The 18,887-nt window shown below is 45.2% G+C and overlaps 1 protein-coding gene across 3 annotated transcripts in view; it reads right to left on the reverse strand.

Moving 5' to 3' along the window:
• Positions 1–13,465: 13,465 nt before the first annotated feature.
• Positions 13,466–18,887, reverse strand: part of SLC25A37 (solute carrier family 25 member 37) — a 46,702-nt gene continuing 41,280 nt past the window's right edge. For all 3 annotated transcript variants that reach the window (XM_061163870.1, XM_061163872.1, XM_061163871.1), the window contains 2 exons: positions 18,221–18,277; positions 13,466–16,318 (listed from right to left, as the gene is read on the reverse strand). In XM_061163870.1, coding sequence (XP_061019853.1) covers positions 15,798–16,318; positions 18,221–18,277 — 578 coding nt within the window. In that variant the 3' untranslated portion in view covers positions 13,466–15,797. The remainder of the gene's footprint in view (positions 16,319–18,220; positions 18,278–18,887) is intronic.

An 18,887-nucleotide genomic window follows, 5' to 3' on the forward strand; every position in this document is an offset into this window, starting at 1 on the left:
GATCAGTAAGAACAAAAATTATTTTATATTGGTTAGTGCCACTGGAATTCTCATACATTGCTGGTAAGAATGCAAATAATATAGCCATTTTAGAAAGCTATTTGGCAGAAAGAAAGCTATTCTTCTTATAAAGATAAACATACACTTAACATATAACTCAACAATCCCATTCCTAAATGTTTACCTTAGAGAAATAAAAATTTATGTTTATACAAAAACTTGTATGCATGTGTTTAGAGCAGTTTTATTCACAATCACCAAACTAGAAACAGTTCAAATGTCCTTCAATTGGTGAATGGATAAACAAGCTAAGGTGCACCCATACAACAGACAACGTTCTACAGTTTATATGACCTTCTGCAAAACTCAAAAGTATAGTGGTGGAGCAGTTTGTCAAGGTTTAGGGTTGGTGGGAAAAATTGACTATGAAAGGGAAGCACAAGAAGGTTTGTGGGAATGATAGAATTACTCTGTACCTTGATCGTGATGGTGACATGACTCTACGCATTTCTCAAAACTCAAAACTGAACACCAAACAAGTTCATTATTCTCAATGTAAATTTATAAACAATTTTTAAAAATTCATCAGTCTGTTAATTTCTCCACTTTCACATATCCCTTCCTTAAGTCAACATCCATATTTCTAAAAGCTGAATACAAATGGGACTCTTGCATATTTCAGTATTTAACAATTTACCAAAGCAGCTTGCTTTTAAAAAGAATCTTTGTGTACATCTTTTTGTGAAATAACCTTAGTGCATCTGATACTCGATGTTATCTATGTAAACCAGAGTTTTGAACTCCATCATCACCATCACTTATAAAGTGAAGTGACTCTGCAACTCTGATGATCCTCCAGCATATTCTTTTTTTCTCCTGCAGTTCTAACCAAGGGCAGGGTAGGTAAGTTATTCTCACAGCCTTTCCAATCCAACTGGAAGAAAAAGTGAGAACACTCTTAGGCAGTTCAAGTCCCTGGGATCAGCCCCTGGAGACACCCACATCCTCTGACTTAGTATGGAGGACACTGGGAGGCAGGGCTCAGGTACCTGGTTGCACCAGGACTTGCCCTTCCTTAGTCTGTGCCCTTGGCTAAAGATCACTGGGTCCTGAGGCCTGTTCAGCTGAATTATGGCCATCTCTCTCATCTCACCCTGCCAGTCGTGATGTCAAGGGCAAACAGGAGCAACACAAGAAGGAGGAAGTTGCCTTTGTATCAGCCTGGTGCTTAGTGATGTATGACAGACATGACAGACATGGTAAGCCCCGTGCACCGTGTCCCAGCTGCTCTTCTCCGCAGTTAGCTCAGGTGCCCGGCTCTTCGTTTGCACATCCTGGTCACAGTTCCTCAGGCCTCACTTTCCTGAGCCAGCTTTCAGGTTCCGTAGTCTTTCAAAAAATCACAGATAGCTGTGCCTTAGCGCCTCCTGGGATCGTGTTCCTTGCTTTGCTCAATAACTTCCTGGAAAAATAATGGATACAAATCTCACTGTTATCAACCGCAGAGCATAAAGATGTCTAAGTGTATAAACATCTTCTCTCTGTAAAGCAAACCAGTGTGGCTTCTACACACTGGTCTCCTTTTCAAAGAAGCTAATCCACCCCTCCTGCCACACACACATACACATGCCAATTTCTCTGGCAAATAAACCCTTATTGGCATATAGTGGGATTTTTGTCTGGTGAGCAGCCTAGTAGTCACTCTCTTGGGTTTCTGAAATTGTTGTTGTTCAGTCGCTAAGGTGTGTCCAACTTTTCTGTGTTCGCACGGACAGGCTACAGTATGCCAAGAAAACTGGAGTGGGTTGCCATTTGCTTCTCCAGGGGATCTTCCTGATCCAGGGACTGAACCTGCATCACCTGCAGGTTAAATTACCGATGCTTTAATGCAGTGATTCTGGGAGGCATAAGCTTGAACTCAATTGCTGGATATTAAAGCCATTCCTGGGAGCTCCAAGCTCCTGATGAAGCATTTCCTCCTCTTCCTGTGGCACACAGATGCTTCTGCTTATCTCTCAGCTCCATCCAGCACTCCCTGCCTTTACAGAAGGAGAAAGCAGTGCATAACTCAACCCAAGGGGAAGATATTCCTTTTTTAAACTAATTAATCTATTTCTGGCTGTGCTGGGTCTTTTCTGCTTCAAGAGCTTTCCTCTGGTTGCAGCAAGCATGGGTTACTCTACAGTTGCAGTGTGTGGGCTTCTCATTGCTGTGGCTTCTCTTGTTGTGGAGCATGGGCTCTAGAGCATGGGCTCAGTAGTTGTGGCGCATGGGCTTAGCTACCTCATGGCAGGTGGGATCCTCCTGGACCAGGGATCAAACCCGTGTCTCCAGCAGGTGGATCCCTTACCACTGAGCCACCAGGGAAGCCTGGATATTCTTCAATAAAACATGCATTTAGTAAATAAGAAGAAACAGACTATAGCATGAATGTCCTCTCATATTGCCAACATATACCAAGAGCTTTTATTTTTCTGGGGCTCTCACTGCAAACAGAAAGGATCGATGGATACTGCTAGGTTTTCAAAATAAAGCATAAGTCAAAACTAAATTGTTAATTGCCTTATGACTGAAAAGCCAAGAAGTATCCATGAATGAGAAAGAATCCACCAAACCCTTTTTCCAATCCATTCTCCATCCTCCGTCAGGCTCACCCTATGTTATCTGATCTAGACATTGAGGGAGGGTAACAGGAGGACTGATAAAGGCCCCCAGACCAGCCCTGCCTCGTCTGGCTGGCTAGCCTGGGTCATCTTTGAGGACTCCGTGACTGCGCCAGCCGCAGGGAGTAGAGACTGTTTAAATGTATGACAAAACCCACTGAAATGTTGTGAAGTAATTAGCCTCCAACTAATAAAAAAAAAAATAATAAAGCAAATATGCAATACAATAATCTGATAATAAATACCCAAAAAAAAAAAAAAAGAAGTTTTTATGCCTGTGACCCTGAGTCTTCACTCCACAGCAACTCAAAAAAGTTTTAATTTACTCACATCCACGTTAAATATAATTTCTACATGGCGACATACGAGATTGGAGCATTTAAGAGAATATTTTATAGATATTTAATTAAATGCCCATTGATGCTGATTCTTTGGTTTCATTTTCAGAAATCAATACATTTCTTTTTGTTTTCCAAACATTCCCAACTGTTCTCTGTAAAGCTGGCACTCCTAAGGTGCTGAATCTACAGTGCTTAACAGATGCAATGGCTTTGCACAAGGGAACATAGGAATGATACCTCTGAGCCAAATCCTTAGTACACACAGTTCAAGACGTTTGTACGTGGTTGTATAGAGGAGAAACTCAGGGCCCTAACACCCACCAGCAGTTGGTTTCATTTATATTATTCACTCGATATTTACAACAATCTTTTTAAGCTTTTAATTATCATCCTCACCTAACATAACAGAGAGAAAACATAGAGCACAATCACAGCGATTTGTGCAAGGGCCCACCAATAGCAAGCTGGCCTTTGAACCTAGGACTCGTGGCCCCAAGGGCTTCCCAGGCGGCGCTAGTGGTAAAGAACGCACCTGCCAGCGCAGGGAACATAAGAGATGTGTTCCATCCCTGGGCTGGGAAGATCCCCTGGAGGAGGGCATGGCAACCCATTCCTGTGTTCTTGCCTGGAGAATCCCCATGGACAGCGGTGCCCATGGGGTTGCAGAGAGTCAGACACGACTGAGCACCCTAGCAGGCAGACGCTTGTGGCCCCAGAGTTCACAGTTTTCATCTGAGTCATGACTCCTGCAGATTCTGTGAGAGGTGCAGGTCTCACTATGGCAAACCTATCACACTTCATCACTTACCACACAGATCTAGAGACCTTACTCATCATAATGGTCTTCAGCTTAGACAATTTGTCTTGAGAGTTTTTCCTGCAGGGTTGTTTCATACATGTACCTTTGGATAGACCCATATTGCAAGTTACATCTCTGAGTAAAAACTTCCCTGTACTCTCTCACTCCCAAACAAAATAGCATGTGGCATATAGTCAGCACGTATCAAAATAATTCATGTCTCCACCATTGGGCGTAAGGTAAAGAGACATGTTGGAAACGTTCCCAGGCCATGAAGTATCTTCAACACAGTGATCAATTTAAAAAATAAAAATTCATAAGCATGCCTTGATACAGATCTGGCTTACAGATAACAAAAGATTTAGTTCAAGACTCCTATAGAAACCCACAGGAATGCAATATCCTTTGTAAATGCTGCCATTTGAAAAAAATTCTGGTACCTAGAGTCCAGAAGCTGAGACAAATGTGGCTTTCCAGTTTGAAGGGTGAGAGATGAGATATGTCTTGTGTATTAATGAAAATCAGATGCCACCTTGTGGTCAGAAATAGAAACTCAGCAAAAAAAAAAAAAAAAAGATTGTTCTGAGAAGGAACTATTAGTACTATAGAATTCCATCCATAAGTAACATGGTCTATCCACGTGGAGACAGTGTGTTCCCACATTAATTCTCAAACACTTTTTTGCTCTAATCTGTGACATCCTTATGTGAACCGTGAACTTCCAGATGTTCAGTTGGATTTAGACAAGGCAGAGGAACCAGAGATCAAATTGCCAAAATCCACTGGATCATCAAAAAAGCAAGAGAGTTCCAGAAAAACATCTACTTCTGCTTTATTGACTATGCCAAAGGCTTTGACTGTGTGGACCACAATAAACTGTGGAAAATTCTGAAAGAGATGGGAATACAAGATCATCTGACCTGCCTCTTGAGAAATCTGCATGCAGGTCAAGAAGCAACAGTTAGAACTGGACATGGAACAACAGACTGGTTCCAAATAGGAAAAGGAGTACATCAAGGTTGTATATTGTCACCCTGATTATTTAATTTATATGCAGATTACATCATGAGAAACGCTGGGCTGGAGGAAGCACAAGCTGGAATCAAGATTGCTGGGAGAAATATCAATAACCTCAGATATGCAGATGACACCACCCTTATGGCAGAAAGTGAAGAAGAACTAAAGAGTCTCTTGATGAAAGTGAAAGAGGAGAGTGAAAAATTTGGCTTAAAGCTCAACATTCAGAAAACTAAGATCATGGCATCTGGTACCATCACTTCAAGGCAAATAGATGGGGAAACAGTGGAAACAGTGAGAGACTTTCTTTTTGGGGGCTCCCAAATCACTGCAGATGGTGACTGCAGCCATGAAATTAAAAGACGCTTGCTCCTTGGAAGAAAAGCTATGACCAACCTAGACAGCATATTAAAAAGCAGAGACATTACTTTGCCAACAAAGGTCCATCTAGTCAAAGCTATGGTTTTTCCAATAATCATGTATGGATGTGAGAGTTGGACTATAAAGAAAGCTGAACACAGAAGAATTGATGCTTTTGAACTGTGGTGTTGGAGAAGACTCCCTTGGACTCCAAGCAGATCCAACCAGTCTATCCTAAAGGAAATCAGTCCTGAATATTCATTGGAAGGACTGATGCTGAAGCTGAAACTCCACTACTCTGGCCACCTCATGCAGAGAACTGACTCATTTGAAAAGACCCTGATGCTGGGAAAGATTGAAGGTTGGAGGAGAAGGAGACGACAGAGGATAAGATGATTGGATGGCATCACCGACTCAATGGACATGAGTTTGGGTAAGCTCCAGGAGTTGGTGATGGACAGGGAGGCCTGGCATGCTGCAGTCCATGGGGTCACAAAGAGTCAGACAAGACTGAGAGATTGAACTAATTGATGACATCCTTACAGATATAATCCTTAATTCACACACGACATTTACCAGCTTCTTGAAGACCCCCTTCCTCCATTCTAATTTACGGGACTGGTTGTCATTTCACCTTGACTCCAGTGTTGATTAACCCCTAAGGCAGTGGTGCTCAACCTTTTTGGCAGTTCCAAGGACCAGTTTCATAGAAGACAATTCTTCTGTAGACCGGGGCTGGGGATGGTTTTGAGATGATTCAAGTGCATTATTTTTTATGGCAGAAAGTGAAGAACTAAAGAGCCTCTCAATGAAAGTTAAAGAGGAGAGTGAAATAGTTGGCTTAAAGCTGAACATTCAGAAAAATAAGATCACAGCATCTGGTCCCATCATTTCATGGCAAATAGATGGGGAAACAGTGGAAACAGTGGCAGACTTTATTTTGGGGGGCTCCAAAATCACTGCATATGGTGATTGCAGTCATGAAATTAAAAGATGCTTACTCTTTGGAAGGAAAGTTATGACCAACCTAGACAGCATATTAAAAAGCAGAGACATTACTTTGCCAACAAAGGTCCGTCTAGTCAAGGCTATGGTTTTTCCAGAGGTCATGTATGGCTGTGAGAGTTGGACTATAAAGAAAGCTGAGTGCCAAAGAATTGATGCTTTTGAACTGTGGTGTTGGAGAAGACTCTTGAGAGTCCCTTGGACTGCAAGGAGATCCAACCAGTCCATTCTAAAGCAGATCAGTCCTGGGTGTTCATTGGAAGGACTGATGCTGAAGCTGAAACTCCAGTACTTTGGCCATCTGGTGTGAAGAGCTGACTCACTGGAAAAGACCCTGATGCTGGGAAAGATTGAAGGCGGGAGGAGAAGGGGATGACAGAGGATGAGATGGTTGGATGGCATCACCAACTCAACGGACATGGGTTTGGGTAGACTCCGGGAGTTGGTGATGGACAGGGAGGCCTGGCATGCTGTGATTCATGGGGTCGCAAAGAGTCAGACACGACTGAGCGACTGAACTGAACTGAAGTGCATTACATTTCTTGTGCACTTTATTTCTATTTTTATTACATCAGTTCCATCTCAGATCATCAGGCATTAGATTCCAGAGGTTGAGAACCCCTTGCCCTAAGGCATTCCAAACTCAATAGGGTTTTGCAAAACACAATTAATGCTGATTTTTGCTTGTGATGGGAATGCAAAATGGTAGCCCCTTTGAAAGACAGCTTGACAGTTTTTTACAAAACTAATCTTACCATATAATTTGATAATCACATTTCTTTCAACCCAAAGGAGTTGAAAACTATGTCCTCAAAAAAACCAGTCCACAGATGTTTATGACAGTTTTATTCAATTTCTTTTGTTCTTTGTTTTTTATAATATTGTGTTGGTTTCTGCCCTACAACAATGCGAATCAGCTGCAAGTACACATATATCGCCTCCCTCTTGTGCTTCCCTCCCCTCCCCTCATCCCACCCTTTGTGGTTATCACAGAGCACCAGACTGGGCTCCCTGTGTTTAACACTTTGTTCATAATTGACAAAACTTGGAAGCAACCAAGTTGTCATTCAGTAGGTGAATGAATTAAAAAAAAAAAAAAAAAAACTGGAATAGACTTGTGAATACATCAGAGGAAGAAGAATGTGAGACAAATTGGAGAGTAACACTGAAACATACATATTACCATAGATAGAATAGATAGCTAGTGGGAAGTTGTTGTATAATATAGGGAGCTCAACCTGGTGAAAACCTAGAGGAGTGGGATGGGGTGGGGGCTTATGGCTGATACTTATGGCTGATTCACGTTGCTATAGGGCAGAAACCAACACGACATTGTAAAGCAATTATCCTCCAATTAAAAATGAATTTTAAAAAATTGGTACAATCAGACATGGAATATTATTCCATGCTAAAAATAAATGAGCTCTCAAGCCATGAAAAGACATAGAGGAAAATTAAAATACATTGAAAGAAGCCACTCTGAAAAGATGATTACTGTATAATTCCAACTATATGACATTCTGGAGAAGTCATTAACTATGAAGGAGCAAATTGATCAGTGGTTGCAGGGGTTAGAGGGAAGTAGGGATGAACAGAAGAGCACACAGGATTTTTAGGGCAGTGAAACTTTAATAGTGGACATACGTCTTTGCACATTTGTTCAAACCTGTAAAATGTACACACCACCAGGAAAGAACCCTATTTTTAGTTTTTTTAAGGAACCTCCATACTGTTCTCCATAGTGGCTGTACCCATTCACATCCCCACCAACAGCAAGAGGGCTTCTACAATGGAATATTACTCAATCATAAAAAGGAATGAAATTGGGTCATTGGTAGAGAGGTGGATGGATCTAGAGTCTGTCATACAGAGTGAAGTCAGAAAGAGAACAACAAATATCACATATTAATGCATATATGTGGAATCTAGAATAATGGTACAGATGAATTTATTTGCAGGGCAGGAATAGAGAGCAGACAGAGAATGGACATGTGGACACAGGGGAAGAAGAGGGGGTGGAACAAACTGGGAGAGTGGCATGACATATACACCCCACCAGGAATAGAACAGACGGCTGGCAGGAGGCTGCTGCATAGTAACGGGAGCTCAGCTAGTGCTCTGTGAGACCTAGGGGGGTGGGGAGGGGGTGGGGAGGGCGGGAGGGGGGCGGGAGGGGATATATGTGTACAAATAGCTGACTCACTCCCTCGTACGGCAGAAAGTAACACAAGGGGGTAAAGCACGTATGCTCCAATAAAAAGAGTGAGCCCTGAGTGTCAACGTAAGTTCATCAGTTGTAACACATGTTCAACTCCGGTGGGGGTGTTGATCATGGGGGAGACTGTGCCTATGTAGAGTGTCAGAAGGTATGAGAATTCTCTGTACCTTGATTCTACTGTGAGCCAAAAAATTGTTCTAAAAATTAAAATATGTCATTTTTGAAAGTTTAGACATAATAGACTCTACAATTTAAAAAATGCCATAGGAAGACCTCGCTGTCTTCTTCCTGTAGTGATGTACAACGTGAAAACAAGGGTTTGCTGGTATCACATTCCCAAAGCTGTAGGCTCTCAAGGTGACCTATTTTGTTTCAGGCACCTGACCTGGAGTTCAACACAGACAACAGCCCTCACTCAGAATTTAGAATGACACAGGCAAATCATTCAATTAACCTTGCATAGAGATGCAGCCATTAAAGATACAGTAAAAACACAGGTGTGAAATACATTTATATCCATCATTTTCCTGGACTGAGTTCCTGATTCTTTATATTTAATTTGTAGAGTAGTTTAGGAAGTGAGATGTGAGTCTCAGTAAAGCAAAATAAATGAATGATTCTTTCTGGCAGGTAGGCTAAAAGGCCTGCGAAGAGTCTCCTTGTTGAATCATATAAAAACCATGTCATCATACTTTAATTACAGACTTAGACACTGAATAGAGCCTGGATTAGAAGACCATAGGCTATCACAGCTGGAGGAACTATTACAGGTCATCTGACCCAACCCTTTCATGTTGCAGGTGAGAAAACTAGACCAGAGAGATTAAATGATTATGTCCAAGGTCACTCAAGATTGCCCAGCTAGTTTGTACCCACCAGGATGGCTCAGACAGCAAAGAAACCGCCTGAGATGCAGGAGACCCAGGTGCCATTCCTGGATCGGGAAGATCCCCTGGAGATGGAAATGGCAACCCACTCCAGTACTCTTGCCTGGAGAATCCCATGGACAGAGGAGCCTGTTCAGCTACAGTCCATTGGGTCGCCAAGAGACGGATATGACTGAGTGACTCACACACACGCAGGACAGTGTCCAGGTCTTTGAACTGCACTCATCTACTAAGATTCAATGATTAAAATGAACCAGAGCAAATAAATTATACCAGCAATGAAAAATTATTCTTGTATTAGTATTCAGTATGAGGTAATTACATGCTTTTCAAATTTGACTTTCAGAAACTTGCTGATCATAAAAACAAAAGAATTACAGAGGTCAAGGTGGAACTACAAGATAGCATCAATAAACTAAGATTTTTGGCCTAGGTCAAATCAGCAAAAATATTCTCTTCAAAATAGGAAGCTGAATCGAGTGAAGCATGAGAGTAAGCATCCAAGAACTTCTGTGAATGAGTGCTTTCGGCAACCCCCACTCACTGGAGCACCATGAGGCTTAGAACCCCGTGTTCCAAGCTGTGTGAAGGGACTTTTTCTGCCACAATGAATAACAGGTTGAGTTTGGCCCGGTATTTCCATCAACAACATTCTTTGTTCCTGGCTGTTGTTCCCAGTATGATTGTCATCTCAGGACCATTAATCATGATCCTCTTAGTGTGTAATTTACTATCAAATGCTTGCAGGAAAACACAAAGAGTCATACAATTGGCCCTCAGCCCCTGGCCCCTGCCTAAAGACTATGTGTGTGTGTGCATGTGCGCTCAGGTGTGTCTGACTCTCTGTGATCCCACAGACTGTAGCCCACCAGGCTCCTGTCTGAGGGATTTTCCAGGCAAGAATACTAGAGCAGGTTGCCATTTTCGCCAGGGTATCTTCCTGACTCATGGATCAAACCTCCATTTCTTGTATCTCCTGCATTGGCAGGTGGATTCTTTAGCAGCTAAGCCACCAGACTGACTATATACTTTCCTAATTTTTTGTTGTGTTCAGTCGCTCAGTTGTGTCTGACACTTTGCAACACTATGGACTGTAGCACACCAGGCTTCCCTGTCCTTCACTATCTCGTGGAGTTTGTTCAAACTCATGTTGATGAGTTGGTGATGCCATCCAACCATCTCTGTTGTCCCCTTCTCGTCCCACCCTCAATCTTTCCCAGCATCAAGGTCTTTTCCAATGAGTCAGCTCTTAGCATCAGACGGCCAAAGTTTTTTAGCTTCAGCTTCAGCATCAGTCCTTCCAATAAAGATTCAGGGTTGATTTCCTTTAGCATTGACGGGTTTGATCTCCTTGCAGTTCAAGGGACTCTCAAGAGTCTTCTCTAGCACCACAGTTCAAAAGCATCAAATTCTTCTTTGCTTAGCTTTCTTTATGGTCCATCTCTCACATCCGTACATGACTACTGGAAAAGCTTTAACTAGATGGCCCTTTGACAGCAAAGTGATGTATCTGGTTTTATTATGCTGTTTAGATTTTTCCTAGCTATCAAATTAAATCATGGATAAGGCCACTGGAGATGTTAGAAAATCAGGAAGAACCAAAAGAAGCTGCTAGCACTTCAGTGTCACCAGCTTCCAGACTGGTGATGCTCTTTTAGTCCTAGACCCAAGGCATTTGAAGTCTGGACATTGCTTTGAGTTCCAGGTAACTTCAGTTGTCATGGACTCTCTTAAAAGTGGTTACTATAAACCAACATCCATTAAAACCTTGTGAAGCCCAGCCCTACAGGAAAAAATGGCATATGGGTATCCATAATTACTTTTATTAAAATGTGTACATTATTTTATTCCAAACTTTATACAGATTTAATCAGGCAAAGGGAGAGGATTTGTTGCCCAGTTTCACTCACCTGATTGCATCAAGTTCAAAACTTGAATGTTGAGATATACATCTGTAACCTGTCAACCAATGCCAGAAGCATCCTTCAAGAGAATATTCTCAATATTCAGCAGAAGCCAGAATCTACTTACACACACACACACACAAATGACGAGAACAAAGACTCCCAAAACCTTTTGGCTAAGATCAAGTGTAGTATGGGGGCTTCCCAGGTGACTCTGCGGTAAAGAATCTGCCTGCAATGCAGGAGACTCAGGTTCAATCCTTGGGTCAGGAAGATCCCCTGGAGAAGGAAATGGCAACCCACTCCAGGATTTTTGCCTGGGGAAATCCCACGGACAGAGGAGCCTGGTGGGCTACAGTCCCTGGTGTCATAAAGAGTCGGACATGACTGAGTGAGTACTCCTCTTAAAGATAGCCACCAAGGGTCAGGGTGACAATGACAAAGAGCCGAGTGTTCACAGTCCATCGCCCTGAGCTTCACGGGCGTTCTGCTTTGTCGTATGAGCTTTCCGCAGTGAGTCCTTGACAACAACAGAAATTTACAAGAACTTTAAGGCAAGGCCCAAGCTTCAACTGCCTCGGGATGGAGACCCCAAAATCTCCACTATGATCTCAAATTTATAATTTTTCTCCTCAGATAGGAGTCTCAGATGACAGCGGACATGGGCTGGACTGTCCTTCCTAAGGTGGCACTTGTGTCCTATATCCTCTAGTAATTCTCCTTGGATGGCCCACGTGCTATGGAAAGTGAAAGATTACAGCTGCCACCAGTAAATAAAACCACGAGTAAAGAGCTTCTTAAAGGAGCCATGTCCACAGATAACCATGGAATTCTAAACTGTGGATGAGTCATCACATGTCCACCCCTTCACAAAAGGGGGCTCACATGTCCCCAAAGTAACATTACTTTTAGGAGGTAAGGCTAGAGAAATGACTGGGCTTCCCTGGTGCCTCAGAGAGTAATGAATCTACCTGCAATGCAGGAGACCTGGGTTTGATCTTTGGGTTGGGAAGATCCTGGAGAAGGGAATGGCAACTCACTCTGGTCTTCTTGCCTGGAGGATTCCATGGACAGAGGAGCCTGGTGGGCTCTAAGGTTCATGGGGTCGCAAAGACTTGGACATGACTGAGCGACTAACACTTTCACTACAGGAATGACTAAGCTTGGAAATATTCTCAAACTTTATTAATGTATTGGAAAGTCCAAGTTTTTAAACAATGTATCTGATCTAAGCTCCCTGGCGAAAGTTCCTTCCTTCCCACTAGAATACCAGGAGAGCTCAGGTGCTCTATAAATCATTTAACTCCCTTTTTTAAAAGTTTATTGAATTTGTTACAAGATTGCTTCTGCTTTACCTTTTGGTTTTTTGGCCATGAGACATGTGGGATCTTAGCTCACCAACCAGGAATCAAACCTGCACTCCCTACATTGGAGGGCGAAGTCTTAACCATCAGGGGACCGTCAGGGAAGTCCCCAGTCATTTAACTTCTTGATTGATATCCAGTGTGCTTCCAGATTTGACTTTCATGAACAAGCCTGGGATGGGCATTTTTGAGTACTTGCCCAATTACTGCCTTACTGGCTATTGGAATATTGTCAGGAACGTTAGGATGGCACTCAGAGGGAAAGCAGCTGAACCTGGTGGAGGTGGGATTTAGAAAGGAATCAGAAGCCCCAGGGGAGGCACAGTTGGTAAAGAACCTGCCTGCAATGCAGGAGACGAAAGAGACGCAGGTTCGATCCCTGTGTTGGGAGGATCCCCTAGAGAAGGGCATGGCAATCCACTCCAGCATTATTGCCTGGAGAATCCCATGGACAATCCTGGTGGGCTACAGTACATAGGGTCGCAAAGAGTCAGACACGACTGAAGTGACTTAGCATATGCCCAAAGGGAAGAAGGAAGAGAGAGAGCCAGAGAAGACAGGCATGAACGTGCCAGCCAGGAGGGTTGGGCATTGCAGTTACCATCAGCCTCTCACCCTCATGGTCCCACAAAGAGAGAAGAGCTGCCACCCTCCCCAGCAGAGCTGAGCAAAACCCAAGGAGGCTCCCAGCCATGCCCTGGGCCTCTCACGTGACCATCCCTGGGCTGGCCGAGGCGGCCACCTGCTTCAGTTTTGATAAGTGGGCTGAAGGGTACTCTCCATCTCAGCCATAGATCCTGGTCCTTAATGCATAAGACTGCAGGAGGCACAAGCCCCATGAGTTAGGCTCCTTTCTTCCATCCACTTCCCTCTCATGTCCACATCCCTACCACAGAACCCACGACACTTCAAAGATCAAGGCTTTATTTTCCATAGCTCCAGTGTCTTGACTGTAGCAGCACATCAGAAACATCCCCACACAGAAACACACATTTCTCCCCTTCTTCCAAGAGTTGGCGATGATTTGAGAGGCAGAAACCATGATATTTACAACGGGCAATTTAAGAAACGACACTGGCCCACCACGGTAACATACACCATGCATCTCACAGGTTAAGCAGCAGCAGTACATTTGTATTCAACAGGCACACTCATCCTTAAGAAATAAGGAATATTCTGCAGCACGGTGGTGTATCTGAAGTGGACAAGGAGGGGAGGCTGGATAATTATTTCAGAATTCGACCTGGTCTTTCTTCCATTTGCCAAACGTTAACACTAACAGAGGGTATGTTTAGGGGTATGTTTAGAGAGACGTAAACATTTCCCCCAGAAGCTTGATCTCCGTGGGCATTCTGCATCCCTGAGTGGGATGGAAGCTTGTTGCAACAGACTTCCACTGGGGAGATGGGGGTGGGGGCTACCTCTGAGAGGGGACAGGTCAGCAGCCAAACCTCCCAGCCCAGGAGAAGACCCTGTTCATCGGGCATGTGTGGGAGCTGTCTGACATGGGTCTCTGCTGTCCGGAACCTGCACACTATTCTGGGAGGCAGAGTGTGCGAGGTCTCAAGATGCTAATGTCCCAGGACCACCCGAGTTCTTCCTGAGAATGAGGGCACCTCAAGGAGCCTGGGTCTGAGCCCAGTGACAATGCACAACAGGGACCCTGCCTAAGGCAAAGGGCCAAAGGTCACGGTCAGGACCAGGCTGGGTCAGAATGAAAACAGTTGCTTCCTACGCATTTTAAAAGAAAACTGTGAAGCTGCTGGGTCTCGGAGAGAGGCCTGGGAAGGCGTGGCTGAAGGAAACAGGCTTGTATTTGCTCCAGGGATAACCTGGCTCAAATGTGCCACTGCAGAAAACAAGGCGGCATGTTTCCAGGCGGTGTGTACCACACAAGGTTGAAGATGGTTCAAGAGACATCCTGACCGTGCACAAGGGCCCAGGTCCTTTCAGCAGCTGCTAGGGAGACCTGGGCGGTGAGAGGCTCTCTAAGGGAGACATTCGTGATGGGCAGGGGAAACAGATAAATGCTGTAGATGCACTGCCTGTGTTTCTTAAAATCCCTAAAACTGCACAGGGAAGCAGAGATCAGGACTGAGTCCAACACAGACAAGAATGCCTGAAGTGCCTGGGTTAAAAGGTGGATGGAGAACGAAGTCCAAGGATCAAGGTAGGACTGATCCTATTTGCCTGCCCAACAAGCAGCCAAGCACTGGTATTTCAAGGGCTTCTAAGTGCTCGCCCTGAGAGGCGTACCTTCACCTCACCCACACGGGAAGGGAATGCTTTCAGGAAGACCAGCCACCCGAATTCCACCGGGGGCCACTGTGTTCCAGTGTGAGCCTTGCCTGCCGCCCAGTATGTGTGTGTGTGGCGGGGGGTGAGCTCACAGCGAGAGGAAAAGCCCCAGGGTCCGATCTTTGGTCCTGGAATTTCCAGCAAAAGACAAAGGGAAAAGGCACAGGACGGTGACTGATTGAATAAGGATTTAAAAAAAAGTAGCTAAAAATATTATTTTTTTCAACGTACCTTTTTCCCTTATAAAAAGAGAAATTCAAAATATAAACCTTATACTTATTATTTTACATTCAAGTGGAACTTCCATGGGGAGCTCAACACAATTTTAGGCCACATGGAGCAACGCACTACTTTGGTGCCCTTTGACTTAACCTGATGGAAAAATTCAGCCCTCTTACTATTTTTTTTTTTTTAAACAGCTTTATATTCTCAGCTGTAACACTTGCTTGTACACACGCACAGGCACACACTCAAATTCAAAAACTTCTACATAGAAAAATAAAGGATAAACATTATCCATCTATTTTATACTGTGTACTGGAACTTTTATATACATAACTTTTTTTTTCCTCTTTAATGTTTTCAGTCACTGCGCACGTTCTTCCCTCCTGTGTGATCTATGGACGATTCTAGGGGAGGAGGTGCTACACTGCAGGAAAAGCTACATCACTCTGGGGGGAGGACGAGAAACAGCGATTTCTCGCTGCCCCGCTGGCCTTGCCCCCACCTGCTATCACCTGGTATGTCCCGGCGGATGGCCATCGGGTAAACGGCTGTCCGTCCTCTCCTCCTTCTAAGAAGGGGTCAGGGCGCGCGGAAGGCCCCTCCTGCCAACCCTGTGCCCCAGTAATCTTGGTGTGAGGGCAGGGGAGCGGGCGCAGGCAGGGAGAAAGCCTTTGCACAATCGAAGACGCCGGCGTTGCTTCCCGCAGCCCGCTCCTTTAGTAGGGAGTTCGATTCTCCAGCTTGTGCTTGGTGAGGAAGTACTTGAAGAACTCATAGACGGACCAGGAGATGGCAGTGGACGGCATCTGGTAGATGACGCGGGCCTGCACGCCTTTGAAGTACCCGGGCAGGCCGTTGAGCTGGTACACCGTCCGGAAGGCGTTGGCCATGCCCGACAGGCGGCCGCTGATGTTGGCCAGGTTGAGGGCCATGTTCTCCTGAGTGTTGAGGAGGGTCTTACAGACGTCCAGGGGGGTGGTGGCGGCGGCGGCCAGGGCGCCGGCCAGCCCGCCTGAGATGATGTGTGACTGCGGGTTGTAGCCCCGGTAGGGGTTGATCTGCTCCTGCAGGAACTCGTAGGTGATGAAGTGGATGGACTGGAAGGGAATGTTCATGGTCAGCTGCGTGGTGTAACTCCGGTAGAAGGCCCCCAAGCCCTCCGTCCCCCACACTGTCCGGATGCAGCTGAGGGCCGACCGGTGTGGCGAGTTGTACATCTGCATGCGTTGCTTCACGACTGTGATCGGGCCGCGGGGGGTTGGGTTTGGCCCCACCCCGGGTCGGAGTGAGATGGGAAGCCAAGCCATAAAGAGAAACAAGCAAGTTTAGACACGGGTAACAGGGCATGGACAGCTAGCACACACACCCAGCCCCAGCCCAAGAAACCGCCAGGGGGCCAGCTCCGGGCCATCCCGGTTTCAAGACATGCCTCCGGGACCCAGTGCCAGGAGCCAGAAGCAGGCTCTTTCTTGACGTTTCTCCTGCCTGACTCTTGGTTCAGGTGGCCCCCACACCAGGCAGCCACTTCAGATTCCCCGAGGTGATCCCCCAGGTTCTGGCTGCCTTGGGCATCACACACGCCGGGGATCTCAATCCTGCTTCCTGGCTCCCCTGCCCTCCTCTGTCCCACTATGTCTACTGGACACCTGGCCCATCTTTTATTCTCAGCGGTCTCTACCCCGCTGATAGTGTTTTTAGCTCCTGGGTCTCAGTGCTCTTGGAAGAGACACTCGAATGATGTCAGCCCAAGTTCGATGACAAACTCCAATGAGGACTCAGGCTTTTAATACAAAAGTAACTGGTGGTTCAAAGGACAAATACTGCGGTCCCTTAGGCTTAGAATTTTAATCGTCTCCAAAGACTGCAAGATAAACACATACAGTGTGCTTTACTTCTAAAGGAATAAAGTCCTTAAATAGATATAATGTCAAGGAGAAAAGGGGAGAGTTGAACTTCATTTTTTTTTTTAATCTCCTGAGAAACAAAATTGAAATAAAACTCTTGCCCAGTTGACATGGGCTACCTAACTGCTCATTGACTCTGAATCACCTTAAACCCACAGAAGAAGCAGCAGCCCGCCTCCCCATCTGACCCCTCACGTCCTGGAAGGTCAGAACATGTTTCCTGTCTGATGGGGTGCAGGAGGCAGCTGACAGCAGATAAATTGTAACCTTAAAAGACAAACCAAACTTATAAGACTTAAGATGTTGCACTTTTTAACCTCTGATTCTCCCTTCTGGCAAGGGACCATTTTCAGATGAGGAAGGAAGCAGGAGAGAGGCCCACATCTTACAGAGAGATTAACCCAGCTGAAACTATGCTTGGCACCAGGCCCCAAGACCCCTCCCTACTCAGACCCGAGATGGCTAAGGATGTGAGGCTATAGAAAAAGCCAACAGAACTCATCTGCACAGCTAAGAATTGTTTTATAATGCTCCCAAAATTCGAAGGGGGTAAAAAAAGGTAACGTGAGAGAAGACAGCTACAATAAAGTGGCCAAATGTTAATTTATGAAGTAGAATGATGCATACATGGTGGGGGGGGCGGTTCACCATACTCTTCTCCCTACATCTGCCTGTTGGAAGTTTTCCGTAATAATGTGAAATGTCTTTCAAAAAAGCAAATTGAACATAACGCCTAATGGGTGACCTCTGACAAGTTTCTTCTAAATCTGTCTATGGTTGGTAAAAGTGAACAAGGGCCAGCGGGCTGTGTGTTTGTGTGTGTGTGTGTGTGTTCGTGTGTCTGTGTGTGTGTGTGTGTGTGAGCACACACAGGTTTCAGAGTAGTGCAACAGCATACAAAAGAACTGCCAGGAGAATTTGTTAAGCAGCTCTACTGACTTAGTAGTTCTGGAGTGGGATCTTCGAATCAGCATTTTAACACGCTCCCAGGAGGCATAGCTGCTACTGGTCCACGGATCCCACCCTGAGAAGTTCTGTTTAAGCGAACGGGAATCCCAGAGCTTAAACGCTGACCTCCCTTCTCGAGGCGTTTGAGAACATGGTCAAGAATTCTCCTGCATATTCCGACTGAGAGCCAGGAGTCCCCTTGCCCAAGCTTCTGCCCTGCCCCCCACTTCTGCTCCTGCCCCTCTGCACAGGCCCTGATGCCTCTCCCTGGGACCATGAAACATTACCTTCTGCTGGATTCATGACTGCGTCGTGAAGCAGGGTGGCCATGCTCCCAGCTATCCCTGTAAAACAAACTCCAGAAAATTACCCTCTGGGACCGGGGCTTCTCAGGAAGTTCCTGGAACCTAAAGTCAGACAGAACCCTGGACCTGGCTTTCTAAGAAGCAAAACTCACTACCCGTCCGCCCAGGTGAGCACCGACTCCTGAAACCCTAAAGTGATCATGGCAAATCCTGGATAAACATGGGGAAGGTAACACAGACACCGTTACTCACATTTCAATTCGGCAGAAATTCATTTTCCCTAGGAAAAGGCTAGACCTGCCAACACAGGATGTTACCACACTTTGGAGGCTTTTTCCACTGCTGAAATTTTAATTCTTTCTCATCCCTGGCCTTTGTCTATAGATGAACTCGCTCTGCCCTTAAATTGGGGCAATCGAAGGCGATATCATGTATACAAGCAGAGGGGCTTCCCAGGTGGCTTAGTGGTAAAGAATCCACCTGCAATGCAGGAGATGCCAGTTCAATCCCTGGGTCGGGACTATCCCCTACAGGAGGAAAGAGCAACCCACTCCAGTATTCTTGCCTGGAGAATCCCATGGAAAGAGAAGACTGGTGAGCTACAGTCCATGGGGTCACAGAGTGGGACATGATTTACCAATTAAACAAC

The sequence above is a fragment of the Dama dama genome, chromosome 16, assembly GCF_033118175.1.
Source record: "Dama dama isolate Ldn47 chromosome 16, ASM3311817v1, whole genome shotgun sequence".
NCBI lineage: Eukaryota > Metazoa > Chordata > Mammalia > Artiodactyla > Cervidae > Dama > Dama dama.